The sequence below is a fragment of the Oryza brachyantha genome, chromosome 8 (genome assembly GCF_000231095.2).
Source record: "Oryza brachyantha chromosome 8, ObraRS2, whole genome shotgun sequence".
NCBI classification, from domain to species: domain Eukaryota; kingdom Viridiplantae; phylum Streptophyta; class Magnoliopsida; order Poales; family Poaceae; genus Oryza; species Oryza brachyantha.
This window is the reverse complement of record NC_023170.2, coordinates 13,958,120-13,972,238: the sequence shown is the minus strand read 5'-3', so window position 1 is coordinate 13,972,238 and position 14,119 is coordinate 13,958,120. Positions and strand designations below refer to the sequence as shown.

General features: G+C 41.9%; 2 protein-coding genes across 2 annotated transcripts; one reads left to right on the top strand and one right to left on the bottom strand.

Moving 5' to 3' along the window:
- The first annotated feature begins 334 nt into the window (after positions 1–334).
- On the top strand, positions 335–1,390 carry LOC102704908 (germin-like protein 8-13). The gene has a single exon (XM_006659413.2). It carries the CDS (start codon positions 384–386, stop codon positions 1,041–1,043), a length of 660 nt encoding a protein of 219 aa, XP_006659476.2. The 5' UTR covers positions 335–383; the 3' UTR covers positions 1,044–1,390.
- A 2,912-nt stretch (positions 1,391–4,302) lies between these two features.
- On the bottom strand, positions 4,303–8,556 carry LOC102704634 (12-oxophytodienoate reductase 7). The gene is made up of 5 exons (XM_006659412.3): positions 8,342–8,556; positions 8,090–8,230; positions 6,610–6,740; positions 5,332–5,514; positions 4,303–5,239 (listed from the first exon to the last, which is right to left on the bottom strand). Exons 1-5 carry the CDS (start codon positions 8,422–8,424, stop codon positions 4,599–4,601), a joined length of 1,179 nt encoding a protein of 392 aa, XP_006659475.1. The 5' UTR covers positions 8,425–8,556; the 3' UTR covers positions 4,303–4,598.
- Positions 8,557–14,119: the final 5,563 nt, after the last annotated feature.

The following is a 14,119-nucleotide window of genomic DNA, read 5'->3' as shown; positions in this document are numbered from 1 at the left end:
ATTCCCTACTGACAGCCCAACTTGTGAGCCCATATCTTCCTTATAGCCATCCTCCCTCAGTTCGAGTTTGCTAACATTAACAAGCGTCCCCTGATCATCATCATCCATGGCTCCGCCGCGGGCCACCGAAAATTTCCTCGGTTTGCCGCCGCCGAGTCGCCGGCCAGCACGAGTGGGTGCCGTGCATCCGGCTGAAAAAAAGGTGAAAGCTTTACTCCGCGCATGCAAGCAGCAAGCATCGTCAATTTCGCCCACGTTGCATGGCCTGTACAGGCTTAGCTTCTCCTGTATAAATAGCCCAAGAGCACATCACTGATCACCACGAGAAGCTTTACTAGCTAGTGAGGCTTGAGGCCTTGAGCTAGCTAGGAGCTGCTGTAACCATGGCGACCAGGACGATGGTGCTGCTCCCCGTGCTCCTCTCGATCGTGCTCCTGTCCGTCTCCACCGCCACCACCGCGCTGACGCAGGACTTCTGCGTCGCCGACCTACTCCGCGGCGGCGACACGCCGGCAGGCTACATCTGCAGGCCGCCGGCGACGGTCACCGCGGCGGACTTCTACAACGGCGGCCTGGCCAAACCGGGCATCCTCATCGAGCCCTTCAACACCAGCCTCGCCTCGGCCTTCGTCAAGCAGTACCCCGCCCTGAACGGGCTCGGCATCTCCGCCTCCCGCGTCGACATCCTCCCCGGCGGTGTCGTGCCGCTGCACACCCACCCGGCCGGCACCGAGCTCCTCTACGTCCTCGAGGGCACCATGAAGGCAGGCTTCATCTCCTCCAACTCAAACAAGGTCTACACCAAGGTTTTGAGCAAGGGCGACCTGTACCTGTTCCCCCAGGGCCTGCTCCACTTCCAGTACAACACCGGCGACACGACGGCGGTGGGGTTCGCCGCGTACAGCAGCCCGGACCCCGGCCTGCAGATCCTCGACAGCGCGCTCTTCGGGAACAACCTGCCGACGCCCGACGTGGTGAAGGGGACGTTCTTGGCCGAAGCCGAGGTGAGGAAGCTCAAGGCTCGGTTCGGCGGCAGCGGCTAATTAATTAACTCTCATCTCACACACAGATCGACATGGTTAATTTGGTGTGGCAATAATTTTCTTTCTGAGTAGTCATGAATGCGTGTTTGTTCAGGTTAACTTCGTCTCGGAATGTTTCGGTGGACAATAATATATATGTTACTTAACAAAATTGCCTCCTGATGCAAATTAATTAAGCTGTTCGGTGCAAACCAAGGCTAAAATATGCCATGCAAAATTAGTAACTTGGTGTGGCGTGGACAGGGGCATGCACTGGCAACGATTGAGGACATACTGATTAGTACTACGCTTGTACTAGAATTTAATTTGTTATCTTTTGTTTCAATTTGGGTAGATATCATATGAAATTCCATGGTCGTGGAGTGATATAAACGTATTGATCTATATTATTATTTTTTTCTTAAAAATATATAACTATTTAAATTATATGCAAGAAACATGATGTTGACCCATCTCCTCAAGAATGAAAAAGCATATCATCCATATATCACGAACAGCACAACAAAGCATAAATACCATATCAGCCAAACAAAAATTGCCTTAAAAACACAAATTTGGAAAACATTGTACCAATAAATAATTAATAACGAACATAATTTTGTATAAGAATGTTATCGAGCATGATGCAACTTGAATGGAATATCTCTTGGGATTGTTAGGATTGTTTTTCTCCGAGTAGTATCTACAGAAATTGAAACAAAAGATAAGCCACAATTTTAAGTGCACCAATAACCAAGGTCGCTAGCTAGGATTGTTTTCTCCGAGTAGTATCGGATCGTATTATACTAGCATCAATTATATGTAACCATTATATATCAAAATAGATAAAAATAATAATATATGACATACAAAGATATTTTTTAGAGCGGACCACTTAATAGTTTCATGTTATTTAATAAAGCCTGGATTATCTATTATCTAAAAAAAAATTAACATAAGGGTACTTCACAAATCCACTACGTACTACATCTTAGTAGGGACGAAAATAATCCAGAAACGGACGGAAACCATATCTATCTTTTGGTTTCCATATACTTTTCGGAATTAGAATTGAAAACTCTAAATATGAAAACGGAATCGAATATTATCGAATACGATAACATGAATTTATCGCATTAAAAAACTTTCAAACCGAGCTTCCAATTTTTTTAAAAAAACATCCAAATTTTAGCAACTAATAATACCAGTTCATTGACCACTTTGTCACCGGATGTCTCAATACCAAGTAAAAGTCACCGTTTACAAATTATTACAAATTAAAGTATATCACAGATTATTACAAAGTTTAAGCACACATCATACGGGTTATTGCAAAGTAAAGTATTTATGTATATAAGTGTTAACTACTCTCTCCGTCCTATAATATAAATAACTACTTTTTTTCTCAGTCTCATAATATAAGTCATGCATGCAAGCATACATTAACTAGCACATATATTTTCTCTAAATTTGATTTATTTAAAATTCTTCACCATCAAAACGTTCAACCACGTTACATACATGCATACATGTATCTAGGTAATCTAAACGAGGAGATAGTCTGTCTGTTAGTGGTAATTTTGCCTATATTATGGGAAGGAGGAATTAGTTAAAAACATAGGGTTAATTTAATGAAGTAGGCTGGGCTATTAGGACTACTGTTATGGATTTATCATATATGGGTCTATGGAAATGTCAAACAAAATTCTAGGAACTTTTTGACCAGTTCTCATTCTTGATCGGTGGTAGTGTTCTTAATGTACCCATTTTCGTTTCCAGTAATTTTTGAAAATAAAAACGGCCGGCGATTTCTGTTTTGAAAACTGATCAGAATCCAAAAAGTTTCTGAACTGTTTGCAACGCTACATCTGCAAGTCTAAGCTACCTTCGATTATCGGTGGCCAGTGATCGGGGCAACACTACTGCAAGTCTGCAAGGTTCTTTTGTGCCTACGGCCGCGCTCGGCTTAAGTTTTTTAATCCGACACATAATAGAGTAGTACACGATTAATTAATTATTAGTTATAAAAAATTATAAAATATATTAATGTGATTTTTAAAGAACCTTTCCTATAGAAAATTTTCGCAAAAAATACACCGTTTAGCAGTTCGCGAAGCGTGCATACGAAAAACGAGATAAACTGGGCTAAGAGGGGAGAAAAAACGAGATAAACGGACGTATTCCAATTCCTCCTCTTTTCAAACCAAGTACTTCAATTCGTGAATTCTTACTCTCTCCTGCCGCTGAACTATTCCATGGCGTACGTTTGAACGTACCACGGCCTCCAATTACTAAATGATGACGAATATTTCGATGGCTAGATTTCAGCTGAACGGAAACAAAAATCATCAGATGTGACTTTTTTTTCCTGTTTAACAACGGCATTTTTTGCCATCTATGTCGGTACTGCACGGATAGAGCCATGCTATAGCTGCTTATCCTGTAATTGGGCATGCTTCAATTCTTCATGCCACAAGTACATATCAGAATTAAGTAGCGCAAAACAGCAAAGGTCGCTGCAGTGATTGGGCCACGTTTTCCATCAGCTCCCACGCGGCCTGCCTGTTGATCGCTGTATCAGTCGCCACTCATCAACCGAGCTGATTTTGTGCTTGGCTTTCTACTGGTACTTGTGCTGTATAGTAGTGTAAGATAATGTAAATGTAAGAACAAATTATGCAAGTATGGAAGAGGTAAATTTGAGACTCGGTACGTTTTGTGAGCTTATGATTCGAACCCGGTGTGTGACAGTAGTACTCGCTCCAGAGTTTGCTACCATGATGTGATCAGATCGTGATCACAAACATAAGCATGCTGTAATCATGGCCAAGAAGCCTGAAGCTTGGTTGATTTTGCCCATCACAACAACAGTTAGTACTCCTTCCGTCTCATATTATATGGGATTTTAACTTTATGTTGATAACGTTTGATTACTCGTCTTATTTAAAAAATTTAAAAATATTATTTTTCTGTTAATTATTTTGTTTATTATTAAAAATAGTTTAAGTATTACTTATAAATTTTTATATTTGCATTAAAAGCAATTTTATAGTACTTAGGTATTGAGAGGTACCAAAAATTTTAGTATAAAATTTGGTATCTCATAGTACCTAGGTATCATGAGGTACCAAAATTTTATACTAAATTTTTGGTACCTCATGATATCTTCTCAAGGACTATAAAATTATTCTTAGACTAAATTTTTAAATAAGATGAATAAATAAAAATTATAAATGAATAATGAGAATCTCATATAACGTGGGATCGAGGGAGTAGTTACTGGTACCGATGAATAGAGCTAGAAACCTCATATCAAGCAATATGTGATACGTAACTAGATACACCTTTTTCCCAGTTTGAGATCACTGATACAAATCTGTACTATGAATCAGGGTTATACAGGCTTACTGTAACCACTGAATCAGCAATAGTTCCTATCACACACAGCAAAAATAAATAAATTACCATAAATTATGTTCCAAGAATATATGTGCTAAATCACCCCCACACAGTTTCTCTTTATTTTCCTAGATGCAATACAGAACCGTAGTCTTGATTTACTAATCTCGTAGTACATTACATGCGAGATTTAGGCTGGCCAAGGAACGGATAGTCCGTGTAACCCACGACGGGATCAGGCGTGTAGAACGTCTTGCGCACGTACTTGTTCAGCCCGGCGTTCAGCCTGAACCGCTCGACCAGGTCCGGGTTGGAGATGAACAGGCGCCCGTAGGATACCAGGTCGGCTTCGCCGCTCTCCACGGCCTCCAGCCCGAGCTCCCGCGTGTAGCCACCGCTGCACATGAACGTGCCACGGTACGCGCCGCGCAGGGCGCGCATGAGGCGGCTCTCCTCCTCGGCGCTGCCGTGCTGCCCGGACTCGGTCTGCCCGTAGGCGGTGTACCGCGGCTGGGTGACATGGAGGTAGGCGAGCCGCCCGGTTTCCTGCTGGAGGGCGTTCAGCCGCTCGACGACAGCCATGCCGAGCTTCATGGGGTCTGAATCGTAGGCGTCGAGGTGATCGATGGCTGGTGATATCCTCACTGCGACTCGGTCTGCTCCAATGGCAGAAACCACGGCCCGGGTTACCTCAAGTAGGAACCGGCAGCGGTTGGAAAGTGAGCCACCATACTCGTCAGTCCGGTCGTTGATTCCATCCTTGAGGAATTGATCAATGATGTAGCCATGAGCACCATGGATCTCAATGCCATCGAAACCTGCAGATGTGGTTCATCTCCACATGAGAAAATCAGTGGGATTTGTGATGGATTATGGTTGGAGAACAAGTTTATGTGTTGCATCTAATTACCTGCTTCAATGGCATTAATGGCGGCTTGACGATATTGTTCAACAATTTCAGGTATTTCCGATGTTGCCAGGCGCCTAGGTTTAGGATACTTGCCATAGGAGCCATCAGGCATCAGTATTCTCCACCTTGTTGATATTGGCTTATCAGTCGAAGATATTGGTGCAGCACCGTTTGGCTGGTATACTGAAAGGTGAAAAGCATTGGTCAATATTTGAAGTGAATTTGTTAAAAACAAGAGCATTTTTCTCATCTTTAAGGAGGTACATGAGGTACCGCTGTTTTCTATATATAAAATTTAGTACCTTCTAGTACCACTGTTTTCTATACAAAATTTGGTATTTTCTAGTACCTAAGATAACAAGAGATACCAAATTTTACATAGAAAACAGTGTACCTCCTCAACGATGGGAAAATTGTTCTAAAAACAATATTTGAAGTGAAGAATAACACATTCAAATCCGTGTATATTATTTATATGAAATCTGATAAAGATAAATAAATACTATTACTGGCTGTCCCCTAGTAGACTGTAATTTGTTGAAGGAAATGAAAAGGGTAATAGCATATCTTATCTATCTTATTACACAATAGTGTAACTATTTTTTGAAGGAGATGAAAAGGGAAATAGCATATCTTATATATCTGATTACGCAATAGTATAACTATTTTTGGTAGTGCATTGACTTCCTTTCTTCCTTGACCCTTTGAGAAGAAGTGAATCTCAGAGAAGAACAGGGAACAAAGTTACTCCAGATTCACGGACAAAATACACCCCTTTCCCACATGACAAAGCAAGCATTAATTCAGATTTCAGAATACTGTACTCCCTCCATTGATTTATATAAGGTGGGATTTTACCAACAATCAAATTAAAAGTACAACTAGTGTGTAAAAATTATACCAAGATATTCCTATTTCCAATGCCTTCACAAAGTACTGGTTTTATAGTTATTGAGAGTACATTTTATTAAAAATCAATGGTCAGATTTAATCTTGAAGACTTTTTGAAATTAAATATACACCTTACATAAAAAAATCAAACGGAGATTGTAGTAAGGAAATTCTAGGTTTTACCATTAACAAGCAACTGGTTCAACAAATATATATCATCCAACTCGGGTTCTACAAATTATAGAATCCGAGTTAGATGATGACAATTTGTAGAAAACTGGCCTCTTGTCAATGTCGAATGTAGGACGTAGTACTAAAACTCCCCAAGGCATAGGACAATTTAATTTAGTGGAACTGCTTTATCATTCAAACATACAAGGAGCATACCTTGGTGAGAAGCTCTGCCTACATGCCATAACTGGCAGAAAAAGATGCCTCCCTTGGCATGAACAGCATCCACCACCTTCTTCCATGCATTAGTCTGCTCTTGATTGTATATCCCAGGTACATGAGGAAACCTTCAATAACAACATTCTCTACTTAATATGCAAATTCTGGGTTCTGATTTGACACTTTAAAAGTGACATATACTTCAAAAGTTCAGCAGCACAGTATTAACAGAATACTCTATACGGCTTTTAATAGATGATGTAGTTAACTTTTAGACATACCTACCATTCGTCTCATCAAAAAATATTGAGTAAATATGAAAAAATGTAAAAGATGCTTAAAATATATTTAATAATAAACCAAATCACAACGAAAAAAAATGATAATTACACAAATTATTTGAATAAGACGAATAGTCAAACGTATGTTCAAAAGTCAATAATGTCTTCTATTAAAGGAGAGTAACTACAAAATTTTACACATATACTGAACGACAACATATCATAGAGATATACACTAATGGGTTGGTCAATTGATCCTATAATCACATCTTGTTTAGTATAAATACTTATGCCATGTTTCCACTTATTGTAATCTAGATTATTAAGCCAGATTAACATAAGCTAGATTATTATAAGTTGACGTAGGTAATGGGTGGTAAGGTGTATGATTACTTTAAAGTATCCTAGGGTAGTAAGTATTTAGCCACCCAATAATCTGAAAGAAAAAAAAACACTCTTCGATGAGCTTATCATACTACAATAATCTGGGATCTAGATTATAAAAATTTGTCATAATAATATATTTGTTTGTTTTAGATATTTGTAATAATCTATATTACAATAATCCTAAGCAGAAACAAATAGGACCTTACCATTGGCTTAAGACGGTGAGAGATATCTTATTTTATTTTTCAGGAATGTGTCTAGGATATGTCTCAAGTTTGCAGCTGTGGACCCTAATATTACTAGTGAATTTAGTGCATCTTTCCCAGATTAACTACAATTTAGATTTTGCTATCTGTGACAATTTGGCCATTCATCATGACATTATACGTATGCTCCAACAACGCTCTTGAGTTGGGATCAACAGGAATCAAATTTTGCATTTTGTAATACCCAGCCCAGCATCCGAGTATCATGTGAAAAATAACCCACATCAAATCAAAACTATAATCAGCGCACTCCTCTGTGTTGGCCATACCCACCACCTGGTCACCCACTGATAAAAATAAGAATATTCCAATTCTACTGGATGAAAACTCAATATCCTGCCAATTAACCAGTGCCAAATCATCCAAAAAAGGCTAAGTTTGTTCGAGAATACGATCTATACTCATTATATTTTTACGATCTGAGTAAGACCCAGCAGGGGTCACAAAACATATATTCAATTACACGATGGCATGAGCATCAAGCATGTGCAAACAGATCGTAAAAGCGCAGAAAGGAGGAAATAGATGAAGTGACGAAATTACCCCGGGCCAGCGGGCGAGACGATGGTGCCCTCGGAGATGAGCAGGCCGCCGTGGGTGGTCCTCTGCGCGTAGTACTCCGCCAGCGCCGGGCCGGGCACCCCGCCGATCGCCCTGCACCTCGTCATCGGCGCCAGCACCACCCTGTTCCACGCGCCCACACACACACAGACACACCCCGTAAGCAGAGGCCTCCACACCAACCAGACCAACGAATTCATAGCGAGCGAGACCCCGACGCACGGGCGGGCTCACCGGTGGCTGAGGCGGAAGCGGGGCATCTGGTACGGCGAGAGGAGCGGCGCCTGCTGCTGGTTGTCCGGCGGCGGCCGATCCATCTCCGATCTCCCCGCGCGCTGGATCGAGACGGGGAAGGGGGGAAGGGTGGTGGGTGGTGGCGGCGGCTGTGCCTGTGCGAGTGCGTGCGAGACGACGGGAGGAATGGCGATGCTGCGTGGGCTGGTTGGAGGGGGAGGGAAATGGAAAAAAAAAAAAAAAGAAGTTAGGCGAGAGGGGAATCGGGGAAAGGTGCGCGTAACTGAGGTGGGGCCCGCCACTGTGTTGGCCGGTCGTCCCCGAGAGGTCGATTTCGGCATGTGAGTCTCGTGCATATGGCTGCGTACAGTCTGCAAAAATTAATTTTTTTTTTGAGAGAGAGGGGTTATATTTAAAGTGTATGGTAACACATTTGAAATAGTAAATATAGTTTAATTATAAAATAAATTTTAGATTTCGTCTGAAAACCGCAAAACAAATCTTTTGAGTCTAATTAATCTATCATTAGCACGTGTTGGTTACTGTAGCATTTATAGCTAATCATAAACTCTCTCCGTTTCAGATTATAAGGGATTTTAACTTTCTGTTTATAATGTTTGACTACTCGTCTTATTAAAAAATTTAAAAGTATTATTTATTTTGTTTATTCATTCTTTATTATTAAAAATAGTTTAAGTATTACTTATAAATTTTTATATTTGTAGTAAATTTTTAAATAAGATAAATGGTCAAAAGTTATAAGTGAATAGTCAGAATCTTATATATTATGGGACAAAGGTAGCACTAATTAGGGTTAAAAGATTTGTCTCACGGTTTTCTCTATAAATGTGTAATTAGTTTTCATATTCATGTATATTTAATTCTTTATTTAGATATCCAAACATTCAATGTAATATTTTTGGGTGAAGTTTTTAACAACTAAACAGGCTCTAGTGTGGCCAGGACTGAGGTTTGTTCGGTCCGAAACGACCATCTTTTTTATTTCGGTTTTTTATATCTTGAGATACCAAAAATTTAGTACAAAATTATGATACCTCAAGATATATAAGGTACCAAAAAATTACACTAAAATATAATACCGTGAGATACTTTTTCTTTTTTATGATTGTGAGCTAAGATTAAATTTTAAATTTAAATTTGGATTGTATTTTGGAGTTTTCTTTCCAAGTTTATTTTTTTATTTTTAGATCACTAAAAATGCGTAAATAAAAACTTATTCACAAATTATTTTTTATTTATAAATATATCGTTTGGCTCCATATTATGATGTTTGGTCGGTTGAAAACTAATTATATTTATAGAGGTGATATGATCTTGTTTTTACATATGTCATGGCACTTGCTTGGTGTGGTAAGGTTTTATGTATAAATGACTTATAGGCATGTTTGGATGTGAAATACTATCGTACAGTATTCCATCCCAGCGACGGGATACTTAACGACGAACCTAAATACCTTATCCTCTCGTTTCCCCGGTCTTCTCTTCCAATGTTGCTAATGCATTTCTCCCCATGCGTGCTCCTCTTCTCCTCTTGGAGACGGTGGAGTGAGTTGTCAGATCCAGAGGCCTAAACCATCGAAATCAGTTTTTTTATCACACGGGTTATATACCCATGTTATTTGCATGTCATCTAAATAGTCATAAACAATTATGAAAAAAATTAATAAGATATTATAGTATGAGTTATATCACTCCACCAACATGCAAGTTTAAATTCAACTTCTACAAGTTGTAGCAAAAATAATAAAAATAATTATGAATATGCGTATACTTAGTTTCAGTTTTGTTTGTTTTTTTTGCTACAACTTGTAGAAGTTGAATTTAAACTTGCATGTTTGTGAAATGATATAAATCATATTAATCTATCTTGTCAAATTTTTTCATATTTTTTTATGACTATTTAGATGCCATGCAAGCATGCAACATCCCAGCCCAAGGCTTAATAGGATTTGATAGATACGCATACCAATAAGTTGCAACTTCTTTTCCGGAAGCTTATCTCGAGAGAACTCTAAGGTTAAGTGTGCTTGACCTGAAGCAATCTTGGGATGGGTGACCAACCGGAGCACAAAGTGCGCAGAAAAGACATGTGTGAGGGACCCTAGGGTTGGGGATCAGAGACAACCCTCGCGGTTTCACGGGCGCGCGTGGGCCCTGCGGGGACACGGCATAGCACTTGGGCCGGGCCTAGACACACGGACGTGGCCAAGAGGGGAACGTTTGGGAAGTCCGTTGAGCTCAAGGTGGGATATCCTCCCGCTTCCCCATCGCAAAAACTAACATCACCATCGTGAACCAGGCCATGGCCATGTCTTTACCATCCTTCCTACGTGCTAGATGGGAGGCTGACCAAAGCCCCGTCGCTACCCTCCTAGCTAGACAAGCGGCTTTCAGCGGCTAGCTTCGATGGTGAGGAGGGGAAGGATGGGGTGAGGGGGCATGGTGGCTAGGGTTTTTGTCACCCCTTGGTCCCTATGCGCAGGCGACGTAGGGGTTTTACGAGCATCAGCCAATTCTCATTCAAGTATGGAATGTTTTAAAAAGATACCAATAAAATCTTTAGTGCAATACATGTTATAGACATGATTGGCTGACACGTATGAACACTATCTTGTAGGGCATTATTTAATTAGCATTAACAACGATATATGATCCATTCTTCCTGCACCGACTATCGTGTATATATTTCGCAACTATCGCGTATATATTTTCCACTTTACAATATCAATTCTACATCCTAGCATTGTGGCAATCATTGCCACTATCGCCACTATAGCCATTTATCCACCATATCTCCACCAGCTCATCAAATTTATAGGCACTATTGATGATTCATCTTCTCTAAATCCCCTTCCTCTACAAGTTAGTATTCCGTCAACCGCCCATCTTCTACCACCGCAACAGAATAGCAATCTATCTCATTATAGGAATCATCAACGACATCATAAAGAACTAGTGGCAATCAAAACACAAATCTTGGAGCAATCTGAGGGACGAATACGGAATACCTGGATATATCAAAGGTAAGAAATGTTTCAACCAACTCTTATGAATAACCTTTATTTGTCAAGCTATAGACTAGGCCTAGAAAAAGCCGGACCAAAAAACTCATGCTCAAGCTCAACAATTAACAAAAGAAAAAGACCAGACCCAACCCTACCCCTATGTTTTCTTTGGTTGGGCTAGATTTTTTTGGGCTTTTTATAAATTCCATGTCTTCGGGGCTTTTGGGCTTCAATATCTAGATCTAGGCCCAACCTGATGCATTATGGGACCGGGTCATGTCAAGTCGATTGGGCTAGGCCCGATTTGAACAGGCTTACCCACCCTACTCACACCCCAACCCTAACCTAAGTCACTAACTCTAGTGATGTTTGAGATAGCCACTCTCTCCGTTTCAGGTTATGAGCCGTTTTGACTTTTCTCAAAGTCAAATAACTCTAAATTTAACTAAATTTATAGATAAATATAGTAACATATATAACAACAAATTAGTTTTTTAATCTATAATTGAACATATTTTCATAATATGTGTCTTGGGTTATAAATGTTACTACTTTTTTATATAAACTTGGTCAAACTTAGAGCAATTTGACTTAGAGCAAAGTCAAAACGACTTATATCCTTAAATGGAGGGAGCAATATTTTAGGATCGAGAGTTATATGATTTTTCTAGATCTATTTGAGATATAAAATAAATGATATAATTAAGATAATCTTACTTTATAAATGCTTGATAGGAAACTTTTACATACAATTTTTACCTGAAATTCATAATTCAGAAGTTTAAGAAACATGTTCACGAAAATCTAAAACCCAGAAGAGGAAAGGAAAGCAGTTGGCCGGTCTCCCATGTGGCTTCGCATGAGAGCATGTACAACAGTGAGATGATAGTTGTCTATATATATATCCATGCCAGATTAATCATCCTATGTGACATCATTAACTCAACAAAAGCTTAGATATCATCTCTTCATTCGTCTACTGTTTGGGCATGTGCTTCCAAGTTACATACAATGTTTCGCAGAGAAAAATGGCATGCATTCGCGGGCGAACCTACGCGCTGGCGCTATTCCTCAGCAACCGGCGGGGCGCGGGACAGCATGGCGACGGCAGTGGACGCGTCTCCGACATGCCGCTTCCGTCGCCGATCTGCCGGAGGGCGTCCTCCTGCCACTCCGCTTCCTCTCTGTCGCTTGCGTCCGGTGCCGCCACGTCGCCACGGCCGGCGCCGACGCTCTCCGTGGATGCGTTCAATGAGATTTTCCTCGCGAGGTACGGCTGCGACCTCGCGAGTCTGTACTTGAACGAGGAGGAAGTCCAGTGGCTGATGCTCGAGTATGAAGCCCAAGAACGCGTATCGGCTCTCCCATGGCCTGGTGAATGAGGCGGCGGCGGCGGCGGCGCGGTTCAAACGTGGTACACCGTGCCCCAGTAAAATGGCGAGCAGCAAGAGAAGGAAGGCGGCGCCGCCTCGTCCCGGCGCGTAGGCCGAGAATGTGGAGGCGCAGACTCCGCCGTCGCCACCACTCGCGTCCGATGCACCGCGCCCCAGCAAGAAGAGGAAAGCGCTGCCGCCACCTCCCACTCCCAGTGAAGAGGCTGAGAATGCGGAGGTCCAGATGACGCCGCAGCCTCTGCCACCCGTACGTGCCCGATGTACCACGCCCCAGCAAAAAGCGGTGCGGCAAGAAGACGAAGGCGTCGGCGGCGCCGCCTGATCACAAGACGATGGCGAACCGCATCTTGCACCGGAGGTTCACCACGCCGGAGCCATCGCATGTGGCGACGATCCTGCGGTGCCAGTGCCGGACCGGAGCTCGAGCCTGGCTCACCCGGCTGCGCGCTGCACCAGGATGCGCCGTTCCGGTCGTGGATGTCGGAGCAGGAGGGCTGCGTCATGCCGGACGGCGGCGCGGGCTGGGTTCGGGTTCCCAAGCTGTCCGCCGACTGCGGGCGGCACCTGTTCAATCATGCGGTCCGCGCGGTGGCGCCGCCGCGTGTGGATGCCGAGCCGCTTCTTCCTGGAGCGCGCCCAGCAGCCAAGGACGTGATTGCTCTGCGCAGGAAGACGACATGTTGATGCTCGCAGGGTTTAATTTGTGGCAGGGCGCCGGCGCTGCTCCGGCGACGGCGAGATCGGTGCCGACAACCATGGGTGGTGTCCGGAGTGTTAAACATGAATAGAAACATGTAAATTAGCTGTACTCGTGGCACCAACTTTCTTGACACAAATGACATACATGCTGCTCGTGGCGACATTCCATGACAAATTACATGCCGCTTGTCTTTTTTTCATCAAAAAACAAAACAATCACCTTCCAAGTGACTTCAGTGTTCTTTTGCAATGTAAAAACTTATTTATAGGATTTTCACAGAAATTGATTCAATTACCATGTATTGTTTTTACAAATTTCTTGCATTGCAAAGAAGGATTGAGAGGTGACATGACAGCGTCCGTTGGTTGGTCATTTATTATTTGATTCCCTAACTGCACCCTCGTAGTGCCAAACTGGTAACAGCAAACACGTACGGTTCAGCTACTTTATTACCGTCGTCGGTGAAATTGGTTAGGCTGTCAAGTGTCAAGCATCACGGACAAATTAAATCCTCATAAAAGGCCCACGTTTGTTCGGATCTCGCAGTCCGTAAGACCATAAACATGACAAAAAGAACTCTTATTATTGCTGCCATGTGCTAAGCTTATAATTAATTGCATGCGAGATTACTGCAGATAGTCGCCGTTTAATTTTCCAG

Coding starts and splice junctions, on each gene's coding strand:
- LOC102704908 (XM_006659413.2), top strand. CDS start 384: ATGGCGACCAGGACGATGGTGCTGCTCCCCGTGCTCCTCTCGATCGTG.
- LOC102704634 (XM_006659412.3), bottom strand. CDS start 8,424: ATGGATCGGCCGCCGCCGGACAACCAGCAGCAGGCGCCGCTCCTCTCG. Junction 8,231..8,341: donor CGCTTCCGCCTCAGCCACCG/GTGAGCCCGCCC, acceptor CGCGTGGAACAG/GGTGGTGCTGGCGCCGATGA. Junction 5,515..6,609: donor AGGCAGAGCTTCTCACCAAG/GTATGCTCCTTG, acceptor TTCACCTTTCAG/TATACCAGCCAAACGGTGCT.